At 34.4% G+C, this 27,968-nt stretch overlaps 1 protein-coding gene across 7 annotated transcripts in view; it reads left to right on the top strand.

The window, feature by feature from the left end:
- The window catches only part of Dnai4 (dynein axonemal intermediate chain 4), an 85,600-nt gene that overhangs the window by 7,220 nt on the left and 50,412 nt on the right, over positions 1-27,968 (top strand). For all 7 annotated transcript variants that reach the window (XR_012449865.1, XM_074079801.1, XM_074079802.1 and 4 more), the window contains exons 2-6: positions 932-1,115; positions 18,548-18,732; positions 20,135-20,247; positions 23,257-23,416; positions 26,539-26,678. Coding sequence is in view for 6 of the 7 variants with exons in the window: in XM_074079801.1 (XP_073935902.1) it covers positions 932-1,115; positions 18,548-18,732; positions 20,135-20,247; positions 23,257-23,416; positions 26,539-26,678 (782 nt within the window). In the remaining variant the exon portion in view is untranslated. The remainder of the gene's footprint in view (positions 1-931; positions 1,116-18,547; positions 18,733-20,134; positions 20,248-23,256; positions 23,417-26,538; positions 26,679-27,968) is intronic.

A 27,968-nucleotide genomic window follows, 5' to 3' on the forward strand; every position in this document is an offset into this window, starting at 1 on the left:
CTGTGCTGGATGCTGGGGTTACACCAATAAATGAGGCAAAGTTCCTATCCTAAACATGCTTAAATTGTATAGAAGAGAGGAAGACAACAAACTAAATGTCAAGTAGTGAAGTGCTGTGAAGAAGAATAAAATATGAAAACTGGATTGATAATTGTCATTTTAAAATATTTACTCTGGTTTTTTACCACTTGAAAAGTAAAAGTATTGTTAAAAATGTTTTCATTGGAAATATATTTCCTTTGTATAATCTAAGGGAAGATCATTTTCTAGAAATCTGTAGTATAGAGTACTAGATGAATAAAATGATAAAGGCAGGTCCTGTCTTACAGAATTGACAGAGTAAATCCAAAAGTCATAATTTTTCTCCTAGATATAAATATTTTGATTATAACTTACTAAAAATATGTTCATACAGGAACATGATATTCTTTGTCAGGTTTTATTATTCATACTTAGTTCTGCCTATTTACACTAAATACTAATTTGTACTATCTCTGTGCCAGGTACTTACTAACTATAAAATATAAATTAATTCATTTAACCCTCATACTAATCTATGTTAGGTACTAAAGTGCCCATTTCATAAATAAGGAAACTAAGACCCAGAGAAGTCAATATAGACTTTGGATCTTACTGCCTGACTCAAATCTCAACTCTAGCAGGAATGTTTCCTTTTAAGTCTTTCTTTATATAAAATAACATTAGTAGAAGCCTCTTGGGGTTGTTGTGAGGGGAAAAGTGGCATAATGCATATAGACTCTGTACAATTATGCTTATACAAAATAAGCTCTCAAGTAGCAATTACTATTTCATGTTATATTGTTAGATTGTTCATGTTTCTAAATATGAGCATCTATTTTTGTATTGTTTGTGAATTTTCCTTTTTAGTCCTGGATCCTCTATATTACTGTATTTTCTTTTTATTGTACAGTACTAATGTCTTACAACCAAGGAAGTCTATTAGCTTTATTGGCCCAGTAAAAGCAACTGCATCCAAAGGATATGCTGGTGCAAGTATAAGCAGACTAGGTATGTCAAGAACCATGGTTGTTTTGCCAGAGATGAAAACAACAGATAAAGATAAAATGAGTATTCCCACCACTAAGACAATACAGGTAATATTCTTCTTTCTTGCTTTTGTTCAGTACTAGAGTTTGAACTTAGGGCCCCATACTTGTAGGCAGGTGCTCTACCACTTGAGTCATATCTCCAGCTTTTTTAGAATTCTGAGTTTATTTTAAAATAACAGTATAAAAAACTTGATTAGAGTCTTGCAGAAAATATATTGCTTTCAAATAATCACTTCCAATATTGAGGAATTTTTTGTTTTGTTGTGAGATAGGGTCTTGGTATGTAACCCAGGCTGTCCTCAAAGTTGGATACCTCCTAACTCATCCTCCTGGGTGCTGGGATTACATGCGTGTGCCACCACACCCAGCTTGAAGTGTTGATTTTATAGTTTTTAACCCCTAACATTCCTTACAGCATAATGGCAGTTGTCTCTTATAACTCATTATTGATAATAAGAATAGTGAAGTGAAACTTGGTGTGGTGATACATGCATGTAATTTCATCACTTGGGAAACTGAGGCAAGACAGTCATGAATTCAAGGCCATTCTGGGGTACACAGCAATACAGAATAGTGGAGTGGGATAAGGAAGTCTATTTATGACCTTAAAAATAGCCATGAAGAAGAACGAAATGTTATCATTCGCTGGTAAATGGATGGAATTGGAGAACATCATTCTGAGTGAGGTTAGCCTGGCTCAAAAGACCAAAAATCGTATGTTCTCCCTCATATGTGGACATTAGATCAAGGGCAAACACAGCAAGGGGATTGGACTATGAGCACATGATAAAAGCGAGAGCACACAAGGGAAGGGTGAGGATAGGTAAGACACCTAAAAAACTAGCTAGCATTTGTTGCCCTTAATGCAGAGAAACTAAAGCAGATACCTTAAAGCAACTGAGGCCAATAGGAAAAGGGGACCAGGAACTAGAGAAAAGGTTAGATTAAAAAGAATTAACCTAGAAGGTAACACCCACGCACAGGAAATCAATGTGAGTCAATGCCCTGTATAGCTATCCTTATCTCAACCAGCAAAACCCCTTGTTCCTTCCTATTATTGCTTATACTCTCTCTACAACAAAATTAGAGATAAGGGCAAAATAGTTTCTGCTGGGTATTGAGGGGGGGAGCGGGAGGGGGTGGAGTGGGTGGTAAGGGAGGGGGTGGGGGCAGGGGGGAGAAATAAACCAAGCCTTGTATGCACATATGAATAATAAAAGAAAAATGAAAAAAAAAATAGTTTTTTATGGTATTAGTTATACCTAATACACTGCTAGTACCATCCAGTCTTCTCAGCAATGTACACTTGAAAAGTACCTTAAAATTATCATAAAATTGGTTGTCTCATTAGAAAACTTCTAATTAAGTATTGACTTTTCAGAACTTTTAATCATATCATATATACAGGTAAGTGTGTATATATATACATATATATATAACTGACTAGATGGGAGATTAAAAGCATAGTCTATAAAAGACTTTGAACATCATAAAAATGATAGCTTCTTCTCTTCAAAAGGCATTACTATCAGAATGAAACATATTCTGATAGAGTACTGGTACTGACATAAACAACCTTCACAACAATATTAAGACAACCTGATTTTTACAGAGGAGCAAAATGCTTGAACAAATATTTCACCACCATGGATATACAGATGACAAATCAGTACATGAAAAGGTGATCAGGATGAGTCATTATGCAGAGGCAAATTAAAATCATGAAATAATGCTATATACCTATAAGAATGGCTAAAATTAAGAGATGATGATACCAAGTGTTTACAATATGTGGAGGAGCTAAAACTCTCGTACCCTAGTGGTAGACTTGGGAAATAGGAAAGAGCGTGGCAGATTATTAAGGTTAAACATGTACATACTATATATCATTCTGTCCTAGTTATTTACCCAAGAGAAAAATATTTTTATAAAGACCATATTATATGAATGTTCATAACATTCTAGCCCCAAACTAGAAACAGCCCTATTGTAATTTTGATAAATACTGTGTATTCCTACCTATAAAATATATATTCTCTGCATGTATGTATACATGTGTATGTGTGTCTAGAAGATTGATTGCTACATTCATTTAGTGTAGCAGTGGGAGCCAGGCCCAGTGGCTCAAACCTGTGATCCTAACTACTTGGATGGTAGAGATCCAGAGGATTATGGTTCCCAGACCAGCCCATGCAAAAAGTTTGCAAGACTCTTAACTAATGACAGGGTACAGTGATGTATGTCATCCCAGCTAAACAGGGAAGCACAAATAGGAAAATCTCACTCCAGGCCAGTCTGGGCATGAAGCAAGACCCTTTCTCAAAAATAACCAAAACCAAAAAAGGGTAAGTAGAGTGGCTCAAGTGGTAGAACACCTGCCTAGCAAGCACAAGGCTCTGAGTTCATGCCCTAGTACCACACAAAAGAAAAGAAATACAAAAGCAGTGCACACACACACATACAAATAGCAGTAGGAATCTTACCCAGAGCAATTAGCAAGAAAAAGAAGTAGAAGGTAATCAAATTGAAAGGGAAGAAGTAAAATCTGTTATTAATGACATGATCTTATAGGCAGAAAACCTTGAAGATTACATACATAGTGTACACTCACACAGTTACAACAAATGCATAAATTTAGCAGTTTACAGGATAGTAAATTTACACATAAAGAACAATTCCATCCCTAACAATGAAAAGTACAAGCCAAACATAGTAGTACATGCCTGTAACACCAACACTCAGGAGGATTCAGGAGGCCAAGTCCAGCTTGTGCTACATAATGAGACTCTGCCTCAAATCAACAAAAACAAAAATCCAAGCAGGGAAATTTTTTTTTAAATTCCATTTACTGTAGTAGGAAAAACAATACAATAGGAATAAGCTTAACCAAAGAGTGAAGTTTTATATAATGAAAACTACAAAATGGAGTCAGCCAGGAGACATCTTTCTGCACTGCCCCACTGGGAGTAAAAACTATAAGCATTACTGAGATGAAAGAAGACACCAACAAATGGAAAGATGTCCTTTGTTCATAAGTTGGAAGATTTGAATGTTAAGACGTCAGTTCTACACAAAGCCATTTGTGGATTCAAGGCAATCCCTATCAAAATTTAATGACATTGTTTTCAGAAATAGGAAAAAATTCTAAAATTCACAAGAATGACAAGAGACCTGAAATAGCCAAAATAATCTTGAATAAGAGCAAAGAGTTGGAATTCACAAGCTTCCTATTTCAAAAACTTGGTACAAGTGTGTAGTAATCTAAGTATGGTACTGGAATAAAAATAATATATAAACCAATGGAATAAAATGGAGAGCCCAGAAATGAACCCTTACACATATGGTCAAATGATTTTTGATAAGGATGCAAAGAATGTACAATGAGGAAAGGACAGTCTTGATTAGAAATGGTGTCAAAAGAATTAGAAAAAAAAAGAAGGAGCAAGGTGTCAATAACATAAATGTTTAGTTAAAGAACAAGTAAAGGAAAAAAATGAGCAAAAGAACAGAGAGATTTCTCCACAGATAAACAAATATCCAACAAGCACATGAAAAGATGCCCAACAACACCAGCCATTAGGGAATTCAAATCAAAACCACATTGAGATACCTCCTCACAACCACTGCAATGACTACTATTAAACAAAAACAAGCCAGGCAGTCCAGAGGTTATGGCAGGATCACAAGTTTGAGCCCAGCCTAGGCTACTTATGGAGACCCTCGAAAGTAAAACAAACAAAAAAAGCAAGAAAATAAGTATTGGCAAGGACATACAGAAATTGGAATCCTTGTGTGAGTGAGATTATAAAATTGTGGCTCTTCAAAAACTTAACAGAACTATCATATGGTCTAGGAATGCAACTTTTAAGCATAAACCCAAAAGATCTGAAATCAGAATTTCAAGTAGATTCTTGTAAAACTGTATTAATAATGGTGTTATGTATGCAATAACTAAAAGATAAAAGCAATTCAAGTGTCCATCAATAGATGAATTGATAAAATGTGATAACATAGATACAATGCAATATTACTCAGCTTTAAAAAGTAAGAAATTCTGACACATGCTACAGCATGGATGAACCTTGAAGACATTATGCTAAGTGAACTAAATCATTTATAAAAGGACAAATACTATATGAGTCCATTTATATGAAGGACCTTGGGTAGACAAATTCATAGATACAGAAAGACAGTTTGCCAAGGCTTAGAAGGAAGAGGTAAAGGGGAGTGTTTTAATAGGTATGCGGTTTCATTTTACTAGATGACTAGAGTTCTGCAGTTGGGGAATATGTAATACCATTGATCTGTACGCTTTAAAAATTAAAATAGTTTTATGTGTATTTAGTATAATTTCTTTTAAAAAGATAATTAGACCAACTTTCACTACAACAGCATGAGGAGATCTACTTCCCATTAAATTATTTTTTTAAAAAATACCTCTGGTATTGGATTTAAAAACAAACATATAATGAAGGACCATCTTTTCAAGGAAATCTGAGGGCTGATGGAGTGGCTCAAGTGGTAGAGCACCTGCCTAGCAAGTGTGAGGCCAAGTTCAATGCCTTAGTACTGGGGAAAAAAAAAAAAAAAAGAGGGAGGAGAGAAAAGAAGTCTGAAAGTTCATTAGAGAAAGGAAGTGTCTATTGCACTTGAACCAAGATACTTTCTCCTTTTTCACTCCTAGCTCAGTGAGCAGAGGTTACACTTTGAACTGCTTCTACCCACAAATGCAGGGTTCTCCCTCAGCTTCCATACATAAGACTTGTCTCCATATGCAAGGCTTGGTTTTTTATCATCCCCTGATATCAGTGTTATAGCAGCTTCCTATTGCTGAGTGGCCTGAGTGAGTGTGGTTGAGAATTGGGGTCTCCCTTCTGCCCAGATCTCACTGATGAACTCTACCTTGGCTGTGGTATACTGAGAATACCGGGGGTTTGCCCTGGCTCATGAGGCATAGGTTCTATGCCTGGAAAAGCAGGCAGAGATCTCAGGCTACTACACCCCTTCTCAACCTAAGACTCAATACCTAGAATGTGAGGTTGGCATTCAGAGAGGAGCTTTTATTTTCTCTGGAGCTCCAGAGATCTGATGCAGAGATTTTGCCATAGGGAAGCCTGTGAAACAGTTCCTAAAGAACTACCTTCACTTAACATCAGAATCTGGTAAAGATTAACTCTTAAGAGTACCCTCGAAAATAGTGAAGGTTGTGCAGAAAGGCAGTTAAGATATTTCTTGATCAGCCTGTGCTGTTCCAGAGCTGGTTTATAGTCCCTGAAACCACGAAATAACAGCTAGGAGTAGCCTTTTGAAAGACAGAACAAATATCAAATATTGACCCCAGAAACTTCCCTGAAAAGAGCCGCTATTTTACTGGATTCATTTGCAGTGAATTTATGCCCCAGAGCATGTTGAAATGGTCTCTGAGAATTGACAAAACGTTATGGGGACAGAGGTGGGGCATATTAACTTTAAGTTACTTTAACAAAGTACGACAAATTATGTACTTAAAACAATGGAAATTTATTGCCTAATAGTTCTGGAAGTCCGAAATCTGAAAAGGTGGAGAAAGATTGTTCTATGCTTCTCTTCTAGCTTCTAGTAGCCCCAGGCATTCCTTGGCTTATTGAGGTATCACTCCAATTCAGCATCACATCACATTCTCCCCAGCTGTTTACATTGTCTTCTCTCCATGTATGTTTGTGTCTAAATTTCCTGGTTTTTTTAAGGACACCAGTTACTGGATTAGGGTGTCACTCTGATGATCTCAACTTGACTAAATCTACAAAGACTCAATTTCAAAATAATAAGATCACAATCTCAGGTGCTAGTTATTAGAACTTCAGCATCCTCATTCAGTGGACACAGTTTAGTCTATAATGGGAAAATTGGCTTCAATAAAATAATCCAGCTCACCAAGCAAATAAGCAAATGACAATATCAAGCTCTGGAGAGGGATGAGTACTCAGAGCCTATATATCATCTAAAGTTTACAGTACCAGCAAAATAAGAAAAATGCACCATATGCAAAGAAATGGAAAGTATGAACTATACACAAGAAAAGAAGACAGTAGAAACTATCAATAAGAGAGTTCAGATATCAGATTTAACAGGTATTTCAAAATAACATAAATTTCTTCACAGAGTAGACAATCATGATTAATGAAGGTATGACGGCATTGTCACATCAAGTAGAGACGATCAATAAAGAAACAAATTACAAAGAAATAAAAGCCAAATGGAAATTCTGGAAGTGAGAAGTAATAGAGCTGAAAAAATTTAAATCCCCTAGAAAAATTTAGTAGCAGATTTTAACTGGTGATAGAATTTGTGAACTTTAAGGTAGAGTGATAGACATGACATAAATCAAAGAAGACAGAAAAAGTAGAAGAAAACATTTTTAAAATAATGCTTGAAAATACTGGAGAATGTGTTAAAAGGATTGGTCCTGAGTCTGTGGGACTCTTTGGAGGTGGTAGAACCTTTAAGAGGCAGGGCCTTCTGGAAGGTCTTCAGGTCACTGGAGATGTGCCTTTGAAGAGATCAGTGGGATCCCAACCCCTATATCTCCTTTTTGCATCCGAGCTATGAAGTGAGTCACTTTTGTTCCATTTTGTGCCACCTGATACAATGTACTACTTTGTCAATAGCACAAAACTAATGGATTCAACGAATCATAGACTGCCATTTCAGAACTGTAAGCCCCCCAAAAAAGCCATTTCTCATTATAAGTTCATTATGTTATGTTTTTTGCTAAGTAGCAAAATTGACTAACATTTCCAAATTTATTCAGCAACCTACACATCTGGGAAGCTCAGTGAACTCCAAGAAGGATGAATACAAAGTGACCCATGAACAGACACATCATAGTGTCACTGGAAACAAATGTCAGGCTCTTGGCCTCACCAAAGAAATTATTTAGGGGTGGATGTAAAACAAAAGTAACCCTCTGAGGACATTGAGAATGGGCAACCCAACCAAGCAGTCAAGTCCTCTGAACTCTGTCTTAGGCATTTTTAGTGGCTGTAGGTGATTAGATATATTAATTTTATGTTAATTTAATTTTATTCACATAACAAGATTTCTAAGCATGAGAAGGTTTTTCTAGGAACCAGGGGATAGGGAGTGGTTTTACCTAATAAGGTGCCCTTAGAACCGAGATGGTGATTTGAAGGAAGATGCATGCATTAAGTTGCAACTATAATAAGATGTAGGGTAGGCTTTTGAATAACCTTTTTAGAAAGTCCCTGCTAGGGATCATGGGCCACTGTCCAAGGAATAGATTAACTGTAACTCTAGGCCCGTGAAGTAGAGTGTATAGTGAAATGTACCTAGGTATGGTACTGCACCTATTCTTTAGCTCCTTTGATAGATTGTTTCCTTTCTGCCTTCCTGCCCATCCTATCTCAATAGTAAACATGCTGAAAATCAAAGACAAGTAATATATTTTGAAAGCAGAAGAGAAAAACTATCACTTACTAAGGAACTCCAGTAAGATTAATGGTTAACGCTAGCAGAAACAATGGAGACCAGAAAGCACAGTGATAACATTTGAAGTGCTCAAAAAAACAAAAACTTCCAACCAGGATCTTTTTTTAAAAATTATTTTTCTATTTTTCTTTATTATTCATTTATTCACATGTGTGTACATTGTTTGCGTCATTTCTCCCCCCAACCCCCCTTGCTTCCAGGCAGAACCTGTTCTGCCCTTATCTTCAATTTTGTTGAAGAGAAGACATAAGCATAATAAGAAAGACAAAGCATTTTTGCTAGTTGAGTTAAGGATAGCTATACAGAGAGATTCCTAGCATTGCTTTCATGTACAAATGCCAACCAGGATCTTACATTCAGAAAAGCTTCACTCAAAAATAAGGTGAAATAGTTTCCCAGATAAACAAAAACTATAAGAATTTATTGCTAGCAGACCTTCCTTACAAGAAATACTAAAGGGGTTCCAGGATACTGCATGTCTGTGATCCCAGCACTTGGGAAACAGAGGCAAGAGGATCATAATTTCCAGACCAGTTAGGCTACACAATGAGTTCCAAGCCATCATGGAAGACCTTATCTCAAAAACCCAAAGCCAAAAAAAAAAAAAAAAAGAAACCAGGCATGGTGGTACACACCTATAATCCCAGCTACTTGGAAGGCAGAGATTGGAAGGATCGCAGTTTGAGGCCAATCTGGGGGGGGGGGGCGGAGATACTAAAGGATGTTTTTTATGTTGAAAGCAGTATCTCCAGATGGTAACTCACATACACATGAATAAAGTGCACCAGTAAAGATCATTAGGTAACTATACTCTTATATGCTATGCTATACTATGTAGCTTTAACTATTAGTGTTTTTTTCTCCTTTTTAAAATCTTAGCTACTTTGGATATGTAAAAACTATTTTGAATATATATACACATGTACTATATCTAGGACACAGAAATGTAATGTATGCGTAGTATATTTGCCAATAACAGCATAAAGGAGATAGATAGTTTACACCAAAATTGTAATGCCCCAATGAATGATGACAGATAGAAAATTAATTTATAATACTTTATTTCTGTGTTTGTAATATTAATAGGTATAATCGATGTTAAAATAATACAACAAAAAGTGTAGAAGAGAATAGAGCTATACAGAAGTACTGTTTCAGTATACTACTGAAATTAAGCTGGTATAACTGCAAATCTGATTCCATTATTTATGGTAACACCAGGAATGACCACTTAAACTTTAAAATATCACGAGACAATTTTTTAATGAAGTTAAAATGCTTCATTAGAAAATATTCATTCCATGCAGAAGTAAGTAATACTGAACAATTAGTGGTAGTGAATAAATAATCAATAAATCAAAGAAGATATCACAAGGAAAATCAGAAAATAATGTGAGATTGATAAGATACCAAAACTTACACTATGCAGTTAATGCTTATTGGGAAATTTATAACTATAAATGCATACATTGGAAAAAAGAAGCCAGGAGCAGTAACTCATGCCTGTAATTCAAGCTATTCAGGAGACAGAGATCAAGAGGATTGTGGTTCGAGGCCAGCCTGGGCAAAAAGTAAGACCCCCATCTCAAATCAATGCCAGGCAGTGGTGACACACACCTGAACAATAGAGAAAATCAATGAGGCCAAAAGCTGATTCTTTGACAAGATCAAAAGTGAATAAACCTTTAGCTAATTTGATCAAGGCCCAAGGGGAGGGATCAAATTGCTACAATTAGAAATGAAAAGGCAGTATATTACTAGACTTTACAGAAATAAAACATTATAAATGACTACTATGAACAATATAATGCCAACAAATTAGATGACTTACATGAAGTGGATACTTTCCTAGAAAGACACAAATTTTCCAGAGGAATTGACTAGAAGAAATAGACTATCTCAAAACACTTAGAGCTAGATGAGATTAAATCAGTAATAATAATAATAATAATTCCTAAGTCTGGAGTTATGGCTCAATTGGTAGAATGCTTGCCTGGCAGGTGTGAAGCTGTGAGTTCAAACCATGATGCCACCAAAAAAACACCACCTCCACCAATAACAACAACAACAAAAAACTAGCCAGAGAAAAGTGCTGGTCCAAACGTCTTCTCTGTTGAATTCTACTAAGTTCTTCACAAACTTGTCCAAAGAATAAAAGAGGAGAAAATATTTCCCAAGTTGGTCTTTGACGCCAGTATTACCCTTATAACAAAACCAGACAAGGAATTCACAAGAAATTATACCAATATATCTTACAAATGTAGACATAAAATCTACAAAATACTAGCAAAGCGAATTAACAGTATATAATATATATAGACCATGATAGTATTATTTTGTCAGGGCTGTCATTAAAAAAAAGCACCAACTAGGTGAGCTAAACAACAGAAATTAGTTTTCTATGTATTGTTTCAGCTGGAATTGTAAGATGTAGGTAGTTTTGATATCTTCTGAGGCCTCTCCCCTTGACTTGCAGATGACTGCTTTCTTACTGTCCTTACACCATCTTTTCTCCTCTTGCTTGTGCATCCTTGATATGTCTGTATACTAATGACAACAGTCAGATTGGATTAGGGCCTGCCCAAATAGCCTCATTTTAATTTAAGTATCTCTTTAAAGTCTCTATTTCCAGTGTAGTCACATTCTGATATAACGAGGCTCAGCACTAAAGCAAGAAATTTGGGGGGAAATTTTCAACCTATAGCAATGACAAAGTGGATTTATCCCAGGGATTCAAAATAGCATTGTGTCTGGAAATCTATTAATATAATAAATCATGTCAATTGAATACAAAAATCCAAGCCACGTGATCATCTCAGTAGAAGCAGAAAGAGCATTTGATAAGATCTAACATCTTTTTGTAATGTAAACACTCAATAAACTAGCAATAGAAGGGGAATTTTCTCAGCCTGATAAAGGATGGCTACCTAAATAAAACCCACAACTAATTTCATATGTAATCTCACTTAATCTCTTTATGATTAGGAATAAGACAACAACTTGCCACTTCTAGTCAATGTCGTAGTAGAGGTTCTAGACATGAAAAAAGGCAAAAAATTAAATAAAAGGAATTTGGATTGGAAAGAAAGAAGTAGACAATTTTCATGTGGTAGATCTTATATAAACTAAGGATTCCACTGGAAAACTTGGAACTAACGAGTTCTAGAGGGTTCCATGGTACATGATCACTATCCAAATAACATTATCTATACACTTGCTATGAACAATTTAAAAATTAAGAGAACAAGTTATCTCATGACAGTATCAAAATTATAAAATGCTTAGGGATAAACTTAATAAAAGATGTAAAGTATATGCTCCAACAGTTATGGAACATTATTTAGCAAAATTAAAGATTATCTAAATAAATGGGAAAGTAACTCATCTTCATGCATGAGAAGACTTTCTTCCATTGTTAAGATAGCAGTGTTCCCCAAACTGATCTGCAAATTCAGAGGAATCCTTGTCATGATCCCAGCTGCTTTCTTTCCATCAACTAACAACTGATTCTAAAATTTGTACAGAATTGTAGAGGACCCAGAATCGCTAAAAACATCCTGAAAAATAATGGAGACCTGAAGTGACATGCAACAGTAAACCTGTGATTCCAACACTTGGGAGATTGAGGCAGGAGGATTGAGAGAGTTCAAGTCCAGCCTGAGCTATGTAGTGATCCACCACTTTCTATTAAAAAAATGGGGTGGAAGGTGGGGGTGAGAGAATGAAATAGATGGATTCATATTTGCCAACTTCAAAATTTGTTACAAAGCAGTAGGAATCAAGTAGTATGATATTAGTACAAGGATAGTCAGAGGTCAATGACATATTGAGAGTCAGAAATATACCAAAACATCTAAAGTGAATTGATTTTTTTAATAAGGTCCTCCAAACCATTCAGTGGGGAAAGGATTGTTCAACAAGTTGTACAGGGACAACTGAATAGCCACATGCAAAAGAATGGAGTTAGACCCTTACTTCACACCACTTGAAAAATTAACTCAAAATAGATCATAGTCCTAGATTTAAGAGGTAAAAGTGTAAAACTCTTTGAAGCAAACATAGGGGTAAATCTTCATGAGTTTGGATTTGGCAAAGGATTCTTAGATACAACTTTAAAAGCATGAGTAACAAAAGAAAAAGATAAATTGGGCTTCATCAAAATAAAAAACATTTTGCATTAAAAACATCAATAAAGTGAAAAGACAACTCACAGAATGGGAAAAAATATTTATAGATTATCTGTTTGATATGGGCCATGAATCTGAAATACAAAAGAACACTTATAATTCATTAATAAAGACAAATAACCTAATTTAAAATTAGGCATATAATCTGAATGTACATTTCTCCTAAGATATGCACGTTATGAAAAAGAATGGTGAAACTGTTCAACATTAGTCATCAGAGAAATGTAAATCAAAATTATTACCAATTCACACCCACTAGGATGGCTATAGTCAAAGGGCGAGACATAAAGAAAATCAGAACCCTCAGATACTGCTGGTACAAATGTAAAATGATCTGACCACTTTTGAAAACAGTTTAGAAGTTCTTTCAAAAGTTACCATATGATCCAGCAGTTCCACTCGTAGATATATATTCCCCAAGAGAAAATAGATTTCCATGTGGAAAGTTGTACGTGAATGTTACTTAGCAGCAATATTCATAATAGCCAAAAAGATGGAAACAACTCAAGTGTCCACCAATGGAAAAATGGCTAAACAAATGTGATATATCCATGTGATAAAATATTGCTCACCCATAACAAGGAATGAAGCACTGGTGCATGCTACCACATGGATGAATCTTGAAAATATTATGATAAGGGAGACAAACCAGCCACAAAATACTGTATGGTACATGAATCCACTAATTTGAATATGCCCAATAGGGAATCTATACAGACATGAAGTCTGAATGGCCTGGAGGGATGATAGGAGTTAGGGGATAATAGTTAAAGGACACAGCGTTTCTTGAAGTGATAAAAAGGTTTTGGAATTAATTATGGTACTATTATCACACAACTATGAGTATACCAAAATTCTCTAAATCATACACTTTAAAAGCTATTTTAAAAATCAATTAGTACATGCAATTCCAATTTGAATTTTGAAAATTTAGATAAAATGGGAAAATTCTTTTCAAAACTGGAAGGTATTCAAGGAATTTATGAGTAATTTTAAAACTTCCTTCAAAGATAATTTCAGGCCCAGATGGCATAACTTATGATATATACCAACCATATGAGGCTGAAAACAGAACACAAAAAGTGGGCACACTCCAAAACTCATTTCATGTTGGTAGTGTTACCTTGATATTAAAACCTGAATACAATAGTATAAGAAAAAAATCTCATTTGCAAACAGACATGGAGAAATTTTCAATGAAATATTAGCAAATAAGATTTAATAACCAAAATGCATAATGCATCATGAGGAAGTTGGGCTTATGCCAAGAAATCAATATTGGTTTGACATTTTAAAATCCAGAGTGTTAATTCACCACATTAACAGCTTAAAGACAAAAAAGCATACAGCCATCAGTACAAAGTACCTAATAAGGTTTAATATTTACTCACAATTTTAAAAAATTCAACTGGGAATCAAAAGGAACTTCCTTAATCTGATTTAGGCTATGTCAAATGATATTAAATGGTGAAGCGTGACAAAAAAAGATGCTGCTTTTATCCAACATTCTTAGTTCAGTTTGGCAAAAATAAAAGTGAATGGTAATAAGAATTGTAAAGGAAGTCAATAAAATATTGAATCTTTATAGATGATTCAATGATCTACATAAAAAATTAAAATCACTAATTATTAAAGTAGTAAGAGTGTTTCTTAGGTTTATTGGATATCAAAACAAAAAAAGCAGTTGTATATTCACATACAAGTAACGAATAGTTCAAAATTAGATATTTTTAAACAGTACCATTTGTAATAGCACTGACATGGATCAAGAAATTGTGGAAAAGTATAACAAAAGAGGTACATACCAGTATTTTAAAAGCATAAAATTTATTGGATATCAGGCATGATGACATATGCCTGTAATTCCTGTATTTAGGAAATTGAGACAGGAAGATCACGAGTTTGGGATCACCCAGGTCTATATAGCAAGTTCCAGGCAAGCCTGGGCTAACTTCCAAGACTCTGTCTCTAAAAAGTAAAATCTTGGGCTGGAGTCGTATCTCAAGTGGTAAAGCACCTGTTTAGCAAGTCCAATGACATGTGTTCAAACCCCCCCAAAACAAAAATATTGGCAGACATTAAAGAGAACTGAAACAGGTGGAGAAATATACCATGTGCGTTCATAAAAAGATTAAGTATATTATTTGATTACCTGCAAGTTTTGATCCACAGATCTTTCTATTTCAATCAAAATCTCAACTTTTTTTTCTGTGTCAGTCAGCTATCCATCACTAACAAAATGCCTGAGAGCTCAATATATAAGGAGCAATAGTTTATTTTGGTCCATGGTTTAGGCTATTTCACTTATGGTCACTGAAGCCCATCTGTTTGGGCCTGTGGCAGCACAGAATATCCTGGCAAGGAGCATGTGCTAGAGCAAAGCTGCTCACCTCATTGTGCCTGGAAAGCAGAGAGAATGAGATGAGAGACCAGACTGTTGTTCCAATAATCCTTTCAACTTCCTTCCACAAGCTCCCACCTCCTTAAGGTTATACCACCAGTGTCATAGGCTGGTGACAAAACTGCTACCATATGATCTTGGGGGATGTTTAAGATAATATTTTCATTATATTATTTTCCAGAAATTTGTCAAGATAATTCTAAAATTTATATGCAGAATGCTAAGGTTAAAAATAACCAGAACAGTCTTGCCTAAAAACTTTCTCAGAAAGCTATAGGCTTCGTAAAATTTGTAATATCAACATACAAAGAAATAGAGCATCTGCCTACAAATGATATAAATGCACACAAACACTTGTTTCATAATAAATGCACACTTTAGAGTAATGGAGAAAGGACAGATTTTCAATAAATATCTTCTTGAGACAATTGACTTCCTCTTACTGTATATGAAATTCAGTTCTGGGTTTATTACAGACAATTGTGCATATAGTCTATGAAAGGCAACATACACAAAACTACCCTTACAAGCAGGATTTTTTTTTTTTTTTTTTTTTTTTGCAGTACTGGGGACTGAACTCAGGGCTTTGTGATTGCTAGGTATGTACTCTACCAGTTAAGCCACACCCCTCGCCCTTTTGCTTTTAGCTTGTTTTTCAGACAGGGTTTTGAGGGTTTTGCCCTGGCTGGTCTAGAACTGCCATCCTCCTGTCTCTACCTCGTAAGTAGCTGGGACCACAGGCATGTATCAGCCCATCCAGCTTATTTTTCAGGTAGGGTCTCGCTAACTTTTGCCAGGGCTGTCTCAAACCACTATCCTTCTGTGTCCCTCTTCCGAGTAGCTAGGATTTATAGGCATCTGCCACCACTTTGGCTTGGGAATGTTTGGTTTTTTGTTTGGTTGATTGGATTGTTTTTGGAAATACTGGGGTTTGAAATTCCAGCCTGTGAAGGCTGAAGGCATGGTGTTGTTAAATGAGACATCTAAAGTACAAACCACACACACACACAAAAAAAAACCCTTGGTGATTCTGACTACATTAAGACTAAGAATTTCTTTTCATCAAATACACCATAAAGAAAAATGAAACCACAGAGTAAAAGAATGAATGAAACCACTCATCAAATGGAAAGGATTTATATTTAATAAACTACATTATCAATAAGAAAAAGATCCCAATTGAAAAATCAATTGAATACTATTCAACGATAAAAAAAAGAATGAAATTCTGTCATTTTCAGTAAGGGTGGAACTGGAGGTGTTATGTTAAGTGAAATAAGCCAGGTACTCATGTGGGATCTAAAAAAGTTGATCTCATAGACGCTGTGAAATGTGGTGGTTACTCAAGGCTGGGGAGAAGAGGGGGATGTGAGAGGAGGGATGATAAAAGGGATTGATTAGTTGGGCTGGTGGAGTAGTCAAGTGGTACAATGCCTACCTAGCAAGCGTGAGTTCCTGAGTTCAAACCCCAATGCTGCCAAAAATTAAAAAAGAAAAAAAGGTTGATTTGCATATATTAAGTTATAGTTAGAAGAAAAAGAAAAAAATTATTAAGTCACATATGAACAATCTGTATAGCAGCATCATTTGTTTATTTCTAAATTTGTTTTTTGAGGCTGTTTTGAGTGGGGATTGTTTTACTGATTTCTTTCTCACCATGTTCACCATTGTTTTTGGTTTTTTAATGTTGATTTTGTATCCTACTACTTCACTGAAAGTGTTTACTAGATCTGAGAGTTTTCTGGTGGAATCTTTTGGGTCTTTTAAGTATAGGATCACATTGTCTAACAGAAACATTTATATAGCCAAAAAATTTAGAAAACACTGAAATGTCTATGAACAATAGGATGAAAATATAATATTTCACAGAATGAAATACTGCATAACAATAGCTTGCTCAACAATGTGAATGAATCTTACAAACATAATATTGAAAAAAGGAACCAGACAGTAAAGAGTACATACCATATAATTTTGTCTAACTGAAGTTTTAAAACAGGTTAAACTAGTACATGATAATTGTTACCTTTGGTGGGAGATAGTAGGTCTCAATGAAAGTAACTTCTGGGATGCTGGTAATTTTCTGTTTCTAAATCTAGAAGCTGTCTACAAGAGTGTATTCAATTTGAACATTCACTAAGCTATAAATTTACATGTGTTCTTTTCTGTATGTATATTTTACTGCCATAGCATTTTTTTTAAAAATCAACTTTATTGTTTTAAGGATGCATACTTAAGAAAAATAAAATAAGAAAGGAAAAGATCACCTATCAGTGTCAAGTTGGTGATTACCACTGGGGCAAGAGAGAAGGTTGTGATCTGTAAAGGGCCAAAACCAGAGAGTGGCTTCTGGAAGTTCTATCATTGTTTGAATATTTTGTTTTGTGATGATTATGAGAATATTTGCTTTGTTTTATTTAACTGTTCTGTTATGTTTTATTATATATTTGTATGTGTTAAGTTTTGTAATTGGAAGGATTAAAAATAAGCAAAACTATAATAAATTGGAGAATGCTTATTGATAACATATTAAATGAAAATAGTGAGTTTTTAAGAGCCAATCCAATAATATATAGACCAAAATACTAATAAACTGGATAAACTATTTTTCTACCTTTCTGGTTTCCTGAAAAATAATACAGTCACTTGCTGTATAACAATATGATAGTCTATGATAGATGGTATATGCTACAGTGGTCCATAAGATAATGATGCTGAAAGATTCCCAGTACATAATGATGTTGTAGACATAGTAACATCTTAGTGTAGAGTTTTACTCACTTATTTGTGGTGATGGTGGTGTAAACAAATCTACCATATTGCCTTGCAGTTATAAACAGTTGATACTTGATAATAAATTGCTGATACTGGTTCACGTATTTACTATGCTTCTTATAACTAGAGTGTTCTATTATTTTTTAAAGTCTACTGTAAAATAGGATATCATTTTATGCCAGCAGCAGCTGCATCTTGTGTCTACATTGTCTCTTGATTATATCAAGAGGCCGCATCAAATGACTAACCTGTACCATCTAGATTTTTATAAGTATATATTCTTATGCTATTCAGTGACCAAATCACCTAATGTTCCTTAAAACATATCTCCACTCTTAAGCAATGCATGACTGTATATATGAAAAACATGAATAAGATTTTTAGGCAGATGCTCTACCACTTGAGCTACACCTACAATCCATGAATAAGATTTTTTAAAAAATGTATTCCTAGTTAACAAAATTTCTAAGCATAACATTTTATATCATTCCATTTTTTCGTCTTTAACTTATTTTAAGAATATTATACTTACCATTTTTCTACAGTACTTAGTTCTGTTTTCTAGGACTTTGTTTAGAAACACCATCTTTTTTAGTTATTTCATGTTAAATACCCATTTTCTACAGGTATTTGATATGAATGGAGTTGATGTTACTCCCAGACCTCTTTACCATCCAGATCCACATGTTGGTACACCAAAGCCAAATAAGCTATTGACATCACAGGAGGGATCACTTGGATCGGATTTTATTAGTTCCTATAGCCTGTATCAGAATACAGTAAATCCTAGCATGTTAGGGCAGTTTACAAGGTAAAGTATACTATTCTGTAGCTCTTTTTATAACAGATATATTGTCTTTCCATTTAAATAGGATATTATATATATATATAAATTATATTTCAGTTGTTTCTAGTCTCTCAACTTCAAACTGTCATCCTAATATGTGCCATCTCTATGTTCCTCTCATGTTGTAATTGAATGCACATCTCTGCATAACTTGAGTTCTTGTATACTCACTCCAAAACATCTTTGAAAAGGATAAAGATTTTACATAATATTTCCTGAGGAACCATAAGAAAGGGGGGCTAAGATCATATAACATCATGCATCAGTTGATTGCAGATTCCCATTACACACTTTCCCTAAGTTTATTCTGTTTTCTTTAGCTTTTTAATAGTGCATTTTATGGGAAGAGGTGGCTTTCCTCCTCTCCTCAGCCTCCCATGAATATCCTTGTTCTTCTAGGGTTTTATTTCTCTATTATTTTAGAGTACAGAGTGATTATATACTGTTCTACAGCCTGCATACAAAAGGCATGACAATGCTAGGTGAAATAAATAAAGGATGTTCCAATAAACTTGACCCACTCTTTTGGTGGGCCGTAAATAGAAAAGAAAAGGTCTGTAATATCATGGAGTGATGTTAAATTCATATGTTTAAGAAAAATTATTTTTGCATTCTTCCCCTGGTTTCCCACTGAGTACATAGGTTGTGTTAAGTTAAATTTTGAGAGGACCTTTATAAAACTGGAAAAATCATGAACCAGGAATAAAATAAAAGTAAAAGTAATCAGACTAAGACCCTGAAGTAAGAGTTCTGTAAGATTGAGGAAGTAAAAAATCAATAATAGCCGGGTGCTGGTGCCTCACGCCTGTAATCCTAGCTACTCAGGAGGCAGAGATCAGGAGGACCACAGTGCAAAGCCAGCCTGGGCAAATAGTTTGCGAGACCCTATCTCAAAAAACTCTTCACCAAAAAAAAAAAAAAAAAAAAAAAAATAGGGCTGGTGTAGTGGCTCAAGGTGAAGGCCCTGAATTCAAGCCCCAGTACTGCAAAAAACAAACAACAAACAAACAAAAACAATAAAATGATAAGAGAAGGAGGAAGGACTAGTATTGTATATAATACTAACTGGAGACAAAGAAGCTGAGAAGGTAGACTGTATTTTGGATTTTTCTCCTAAATATATTGGGAATATATTAGAGGTCTTTGGGCATTGACTTGACATGTGTTATTCTAAAATATGTTTTTAATTTTTATTTAAGAAACATTAAAAATCAACTCAGTATTTTTAAAAATCAATTTATTTTGATTTATGTTCTCATATGATTATAGTATATTTAATTTCTCCATTTGATAATGTGTTCTAATTTATATATTTAGTTGCCTATAAGGACATTAAATAAATGAGTAATGTTATTCACTGTTAAAGGTCAGTTTTAGGAAGCAGTACAGTTTCTAAGTCAAGTGTATCAACAACTGAATCAATGACTGAAGACCTAGAAGAACCATCCTTTAAACGAGAAAGACTGGCTAGTTTTACAGGTAATAAAAATACACTTTTGTCTTTATTCTTATAGTCTCTACTCGTTTTCAGCAATATTTAGTTCTAGATCTTTATCCCTACTCCTTCAATACATTTATAAAACTGTTAGATTATTTTGTCACAGTCTATATACTATTGCTAGATCCTTCCATATCCTTAATTGTGTTTGAAAATGTATAGAGAGAAAGGGTAGGAATGTAGCTCAGTGGCAAAGCACTTGCCTATGTGCAAGGTCCTAGATTGTCTCTCTAGCACCACAAAAAAAGTTCTGAAAACATAGCTAAGGTGGTAGAGTGTTTGCCCAGCATGCTTGAGGCCCTGGTTTTAATACTTAGTACCACCACAGAAAAAAAGAAAGAAAATATGGAGGGAATTATTTCTCCTGGTAATTCTCATGTAGCTACTCCATAAGTCAGCATTTTAAAATTGTTCCCATACTTCTTTTACCTCGTGTCCAACAAATAATACAGATATTGGCTAAATAAATGATGAATTATTATTGAAATAAGTGAGAACTCAGATCTTTATTTTTTCATACCATTCTCAATAAAAGGAACCATGGTTCTTTGGAGGATTTTAGAGTTTGGGCAAGAAATACACAAAATGAGCCAAAATGGATATATGAAAGGGACAATAGCAACCATCATAAAGAGTTCCCATTGGCCAAAGATAAAACTATTTCAACAACAAAATAAGTAGTGTAGTATTAGACTGTACCCTAAATTATAAAATAAGTACTCGTGAGTTTATACTTACATAGATAAATGTCTGAAAAAAATTAAGGTTAAATTAGACAAACTTTATATACAATTAGATATTTCTCCTTTATAAAGGTGGAACTTGGGGCTGGAGGCATGGCTCAAACTGTAGAGCACCTGTCTAGTAAGTGCAAATCCCTTAGTTCAAACTCCAGTACCTCTAAAAAAAAAAACAAAGTGGAGTTTAACTGCCCATACTATAAGTGTGAGCTTCTTTTGCATTTTGACTTTCTTCTAAAGAGTAAAGTATAGAAAGGAGAAAGGGGAAGAATAATTTTAAAGCAGAGAAAGCTGGCAAACACTTCCTCAGCCAGGTGATCAAGCGTGTACCCTTCACAGAGATGAGACTGATACTTACCTCTGAAGTTTTCCTCCCAGAACACTGTAACACTTAACTAACATCAGGCTAACCCAAATTGAAGGACACTCTACAAAATACATGAGTAGCATACCTCAGATCTCTCAAAGTCACTTGCCTGGACTGATCTAGAGTTAGGGGTTCTAGGACTGGTGGAGTGGTTCATGTGGTAGAGTGCCTGCCTAGCAAGCATGAGGTCCTGAGTTCAATCCCCAGTGCTGCCAAAATAAATAAATAAAAAAAAAATAGTGCTTGTTATGCCTGCCTAGAGTTAGGGGTTCTGTTCTCATGCAATAGACTCTATAGGTTCATAGTGTTCGAGTTAGTTTTTTCAATATGTTTCAAATTCAAGTGATATTCAGGAGATGATACAGCAATCCAAGCCAAAATTCCACTTGCTGTACTATGACTTTGTCTATGAGTAGTAGTTTGTCTGCCATTAAGAATGTTAGCAAGTCTATTTCCTTCCCCAACCATAATAGATAACTGATATGTTAGTGTATTAGTTTTTATATGTGATTCATCTAAAAAGTAAGATTGTTTTTATAATTAGCATATCTGTGCTATAATGCTATTTTATTATTTATTTATTTAGCTGTTCTTGGGGGTTGAACCTGGGGATTTGTGCTTGTTAAGCAGACACTCTACCATTTGAACCACATCCCCAGCCTACAATGCTACTTTAAATTACATATAACTAAACCATAAGTGAAGATGTGGTGATCTAAATGTAAGAAAGACCAGAGTATTCCAAACCTAAATTTTTAGCCTCAAAATTACTAGTATTCCTGTACAGCTTTAGACTTCTCACTTTACTTCTCTGTTTATTTTCTTCATTGACACAATAAAAAGTTTCAACTAGCAATGCTTCAAATACATATGAAATATTCATTTACTTTTTTACTTATCCTGTCTTTGCTAGATTTACTTAAACACATCACATCTTTCCCTTATTTTAAAATTTATTGAACAGTTAACTAAAATATTTTTATTTTTAACATGTCTATTAGTATATAGTAGTTGTATAGGGGTTTGCTGCGACATTTCCATATATGCATACAATAATCCTTAGTTAGGGTCATCCCCACCATCATTCTCCCTCATCCCCCTCCTCCTAAAGAATATTTTAAAAATGAATTACCTAGTACTAAAGATTAGCAGTTACAAATTTTGTTTCCTACACTTGTCCTATATCCCATGTCATGGTTTTTTCTTACCAACATAACTAATTTCAAACACACTCACCCTTAGTAACTCTGTCCTTAGTAAAACATTTTTAAGAGCTTTGGACCTCTGATTATTTTAAAGTTTTTGGCTAATCCTTTGCAACATACTGTATGCATGTACAGTGAGTCCATTTTATTCCTATTTTATTATTTAGTCAGCCAGAACTTCTATTGATAAGTATTTCTAGCTCCTGCTAAAGGTGATTAGAGGTGGATTATAATCTTAAGGCCCTGAGTTCAAACCCTAGTCTCACCAAAAGCAAAAAAGAAAGAAGAAGAAGGAGATTGCTATGGGCTCAAACAAGGGTTGTGTTTTGTACACTGCAAATACACTTTCCTTCGTATTCTTACTGAGAAGTACCAACACTTCCCCAAAGTCTCTATTGAAATCATGGGATAATTATACTGGGATGCCTTGGAATTGTGACAGTAGTGTGGGACTAAGATAGGATTGATACCCACAGTTACCAGATTGGGTATGTGCTATAAGATCCGGTTTGATTTCAGAGAGGTTAAATAGACTACATTTCACAATATGGCCTGTCCCCTGACCATGTAAAGGCACTTACAGTGTATGACTTGATCATAGTATTTTGGTGACTATGAAAACAATGTAAATTGAAATTAGCAATTGATAAATGATTTTCATTAAGTCTTGTATTTCAGAATTACGAGTTGTGAGAGCATCAACACAAGAGATAGTTGTAACAAAAGAAGACCTAGAGAAGACTATTGAGATAATACTCACAGAGACGGAAACGCTGAGATTATTTGACCTGCCAACAGTCATGATCTCTGTGGAATCTGAAGACGCTGAAAAAATAACGTATGCATAGTTCACACGACTACATTACTTCTGCAATTGAAATGCTAAATAAGGGGTTCTATACCTTGTTTCTATGAAGGGTGCCTGGAGATTTCTGGAGTAGGATGCATGTGCTGTGTTAAATTCTATGTGATGTTTTAGAAGTGCCCTGTGAAATTATATGGAAAATGCATATGTTGTATTAGATTTTTTTCTAGAGGAAAAGCCCTTAGCTTTACTTTATTCTTTAATAATTAAGTGAAATTTTGAGTAGGAAAGGGGAAATGTTGATCAACAGGTACAAAGCTACCTTTAGAAGGACTAAGTTCTGGTCTATCAAACAATAGGATGATTACAGTTAATAATTATATATATCTCAAAAATAGCCAGAAGAGAGGATTTGAATGCTCTCACCATGAAGGAATAGTGTTTGCAGTAAAGGATATGCTACTTATAGTTATTTGATCAAACCAAAATGTATACATTATCAAAATGTCACATTATACCAAATAAATATATACAATTAGTATTTTTATGTTTTGTTGAAACATAGAAGTTCATAGATTAGATAAACTTCTAGGTCAAAAAGTAAATAGAACTCTCCTTAAAAGCTTTCCTTGTTTTATGCATGTATAAACTATTTTTAATTAAAGAAGAAAGAACTGACTTTATATATATTATTTAAAAAGGAGAAATACATTTTGGGGAAATAAGTGAATTTACTCTATTAAGGCAGGGTTTTTAGTTTCTTTTTATTAATGAATGTAAGTAGATTCTAGTTATTGCCTCATGTAGTTTGATGATCTATTTTTAGGTGCAGAAAATTAAGTATTGCGGATGCTCGGAGGTTGGCTCCTTCATCATTTTACAATGCTCTTTTTTTAAACTCATACGTGCATACAATGTTTGGGTCATTTCTCCCCCTCCCCCTGCCCTCTCCCTTCCCCCCTTACCCCTCGCTACCCGGCAGAAACTATTTTGCCCTTATTTCTAATTTTGTTGTAGAGAGAGTAGAAGCAATAATAGGAAGGAACAAGGGTTTTTGCTGGTTGGGATAAGGATAGCTATACAGGGAGTTGACTTGCATTGATTTCCTGTGCGTGTGTGTTACCTTCTAAGTTAATTCTTCTCAAACTCACCTTTTCTCTAGTTCCTGGTCCCCTTCTCCTTTTGGCCTCAGTTGCTTTAAAGTATCTGCTTTTGTTTCTCTGCATTGAGGGCAACAATGCTCTCCTTTATCCCCAGTTTATTTTTCTTGTTCTGAAGTTTGCTTTGTCCAAAATTAATATAGTTATTGTAAATAGATTACTAATAAAATTATTTAGGTTATTTTACCCAAAATATCATTTGAACATGATTCATAGTACAAAAAACCCATTACTAAAGTAACTTTAGGGTATTCTCTCTACCCAAAATATAGGATTTTATAAAATTTTTTGACTGTAATATGTAGTACAATTAGGTCATGCATGACATACTTTTATAGCTTATAAGAAGAAAGAGAAAGTGGGCCAGAGATGTAGTCTCAGTGGTAGAGCACCTACAGCATATGTATGAGGCCCTGAGTTAGTCCAGAACCACCAAAAAAAGAAAGAAAGAAAGAAAGAAAAAAACAGGGGAGGAGAAGAACCTATTCTATTTAAGTTTTTAAGATTCTGTGAGATTGACTTTGATAAAAGTATACCAAACCAATAAAAAAACAAGTTGTTATGAATAAGAATACACAGAAATAATAAATCCTAGGTCTAAACCCTAAGGATTGTGAAAAATGATATTATCAAATATAAACTATAAAATGTATGTGAAATGTTTAAACAAGACAGAGTTAAACTAACATTAAGAAGCTATCAAAATGATGACTCAGGTTTGGAAAAGAATTTTAAAATAAGATTATATAATTGTTGAAAATAAGCAAACATTGATTTATGTATTATATTGGACATAACGGAGTAGAGAATGAATTCAAAGATATATATATGGATGACTTATACAAAATAAAGCTTGGAAAGAGAAATGGCTTATAAAGCATGAAACAGAAGTTAAAAATATGTTTAAAGTAGAATAATGGTTTAACATACATGTAATCAGAGTTTCATAGGGGCACACTGGAAAGAATGGAGATGTATACTATTCAGACTGGGTAAGGGTTTTCCCAAACTATTGAGAGACAATATTCCACAGAAAGAAAAAGAAAGCCACAAAAATAAATATCTTTTGTGCATTGTGCTGGCACTCCAGAATACCAAATATAAAGAGAGATTTTGAAAACAGAAGAAATGTGTGGAACAAATACAGCCTTAAGAGAAACAAACTGACAGCATTATTGGGGCTAAAAGTTGTTTCATAATGATAAGGAAGTATAATAATTTTAAACACATCTCTCTTTATTACAATAAGCCAACTAGGAAACAAATTAGTATAGTTATAGAAAATTTGAACAAAATGTTACTTTAACAATCATATATATATCTTAGCATTCAACAATTACAGAAAGTATTCTTTTCAAGTTCATCTGGGATATTTGTAGAAATTACCTATTATCTAAAGCAGGGTCTCAGAAATTTCAAGAAAATAGAATCACATAAACTAAAGTCTGTGACCACAGTGCAATGATGTTAAAACTTAATGACATAAATCTCAACTTTTGCCCACATTCACATACGCATTAGGAATTTAGAAAACACATCTAAATTTCCCATAGAGCAAAGAAATCATCATGAAAATTTAAAAAACATTAAGAACTAACCAATTGTGAAAATAATACCTACTTTTAGAATGACACAAGAATTTATAGCTTTAAATGCCTATATGAAACTTCATAAAAACCCCTGTGAACATAGATTAGCATATTATTGGTGGACCTTGAAAGTAGCAGAGATGTTGGGAGGTATAAAATAGTTCTTTGGTGGTAATTTAATGGAGTCTTTTCCTATGGACCTTTTAAACTCTCACTTCACTTCTTGGTACAGTCCACATTAATGAAGGTAATTCCAAGGAAAAGAGTAATATGGCCAGAGTCATGACAAATTGTAGAGCACTTGCCTAGCAATCACCAGGCCCTGGGTTCAATCTCCAGTACTTCAAAAAAAGGATGATATGTGTGTTAATAATTATTTATTGATGAATTGGTTATTTTTTTATAGCCAGAAAAATAAGAATTATGAAATCCTTTGTAAAAATAGAATAGGCAATGACTTATATGTTGAAAGGATGATGCAAACATTTAATGGAGCACCAAAGAATAAAGATGTTCAATGTGATAAAATCCTACTGGAAGAAAAAGGTAATTTGTTTTATTTTTCTTGATAAACCATTGTGTCTTAATAAATGTTCTTTGAGGCTGTCAGTCAACAAATAAATATTGAACTATATAAAGAAAAAATTGAGATAATTTGGTCAAATAATCGTGAGTACTGTGATTTATAGCTTTCAGAATTTGACAAATAATAGGTAATAAAGATATAGAATGGCTGAATAACATAATTATCCATCTGATTTTTATGCATACTATACCATATGACTGTACTCTTTAATTGTTCACAAAAATTATAGAAACTGATTTTCTGTGTCACAAACAATATCTACCACAATTAACATTTTGATGTGCTAGACACTATTTAGGGCCTTTACTTATTAACTAATTTGATGCTCACAACAACCCTATGAGATACATACTATTATACTCCCCATTTTACAGACAAGGAAACAGGCAAAGAGAAGTTAGCTAACTTGCTCTTATCTTAGAGCCTGTGCTCTTAACTACTGCACTTACTGTCTCTCAATGTTTACAAATTACAACTCTGAAAATATTGTGTAGCCAAAAATCTGTAGTGGGTAACCAGATGAATAACTAGATCTTATTGGTGGAAGCATTTATTTCAAACTCCTAGTATTTCTTTTCATGTGGAAGAATTTTGATTATGTACATCTCCAGCTCTTTTTAGTCTTTCACTCATTCCTACCTAGAATAGAGGTATGACTTACTTGATTAGTAAATTTGGAAGTAGGAAAATGGGCATGCATGGTTATTTTGCTGCTTTCCATTTTCTGGTATCCTAGTGGCAACAAGAAGTTTCCCCATATAATTTGTATGATATATGCACAATGACAAAATCACTTGATGATGCCTTTCTCAGAATGCATCCCATTTGTTAAGCAATACAATACTGTATATAAAAAGAGATATAAGGTATTGCTGTGCAAGATTATGGAGACTGAGAAGTACCATGATCTGCCATCTATAAACTTGAGAGCCAGGAAAGCTGGTTGTATAGTTTGAAGGCCTGAAAAACAGAGAGTCAGTGGTGTAGATTTTAGTATGCCTCTGAAAACCTGAGAATCAGGAACACTCAAGAGAAAAGATTGATGTCCCAGCTGAAGCAGTCAGGCAGAGAGTGATTCTCCCACATCTTTTATTCTATTATGTCTACCCACATTGTAGAGGGCCATCTGCTTTATTCACTCTACTAGTTTGAATGCTAATCTCCTGTGGGAACAGACGAAGCAATAAAGTTTAACCAGCTATCTGGGCATCCTGGGGACCAGTCAAGTTCACAAGTAAAATTAATTCTCA

Source organism: Castor canadensis, chromosome 7 (genome assembly GCF_047511655.1).
Source record: "Castor canadensis chromosome 7, mCasCan1.hap1v2, whole genome shotgun sequence".
Taxonomy (NCBI): domain Eukaryota; kingdom Metazoa; phylum Chordata; class Mammalia; order Rodentia; family Castoridae; genus Castor; species Castor canadensis.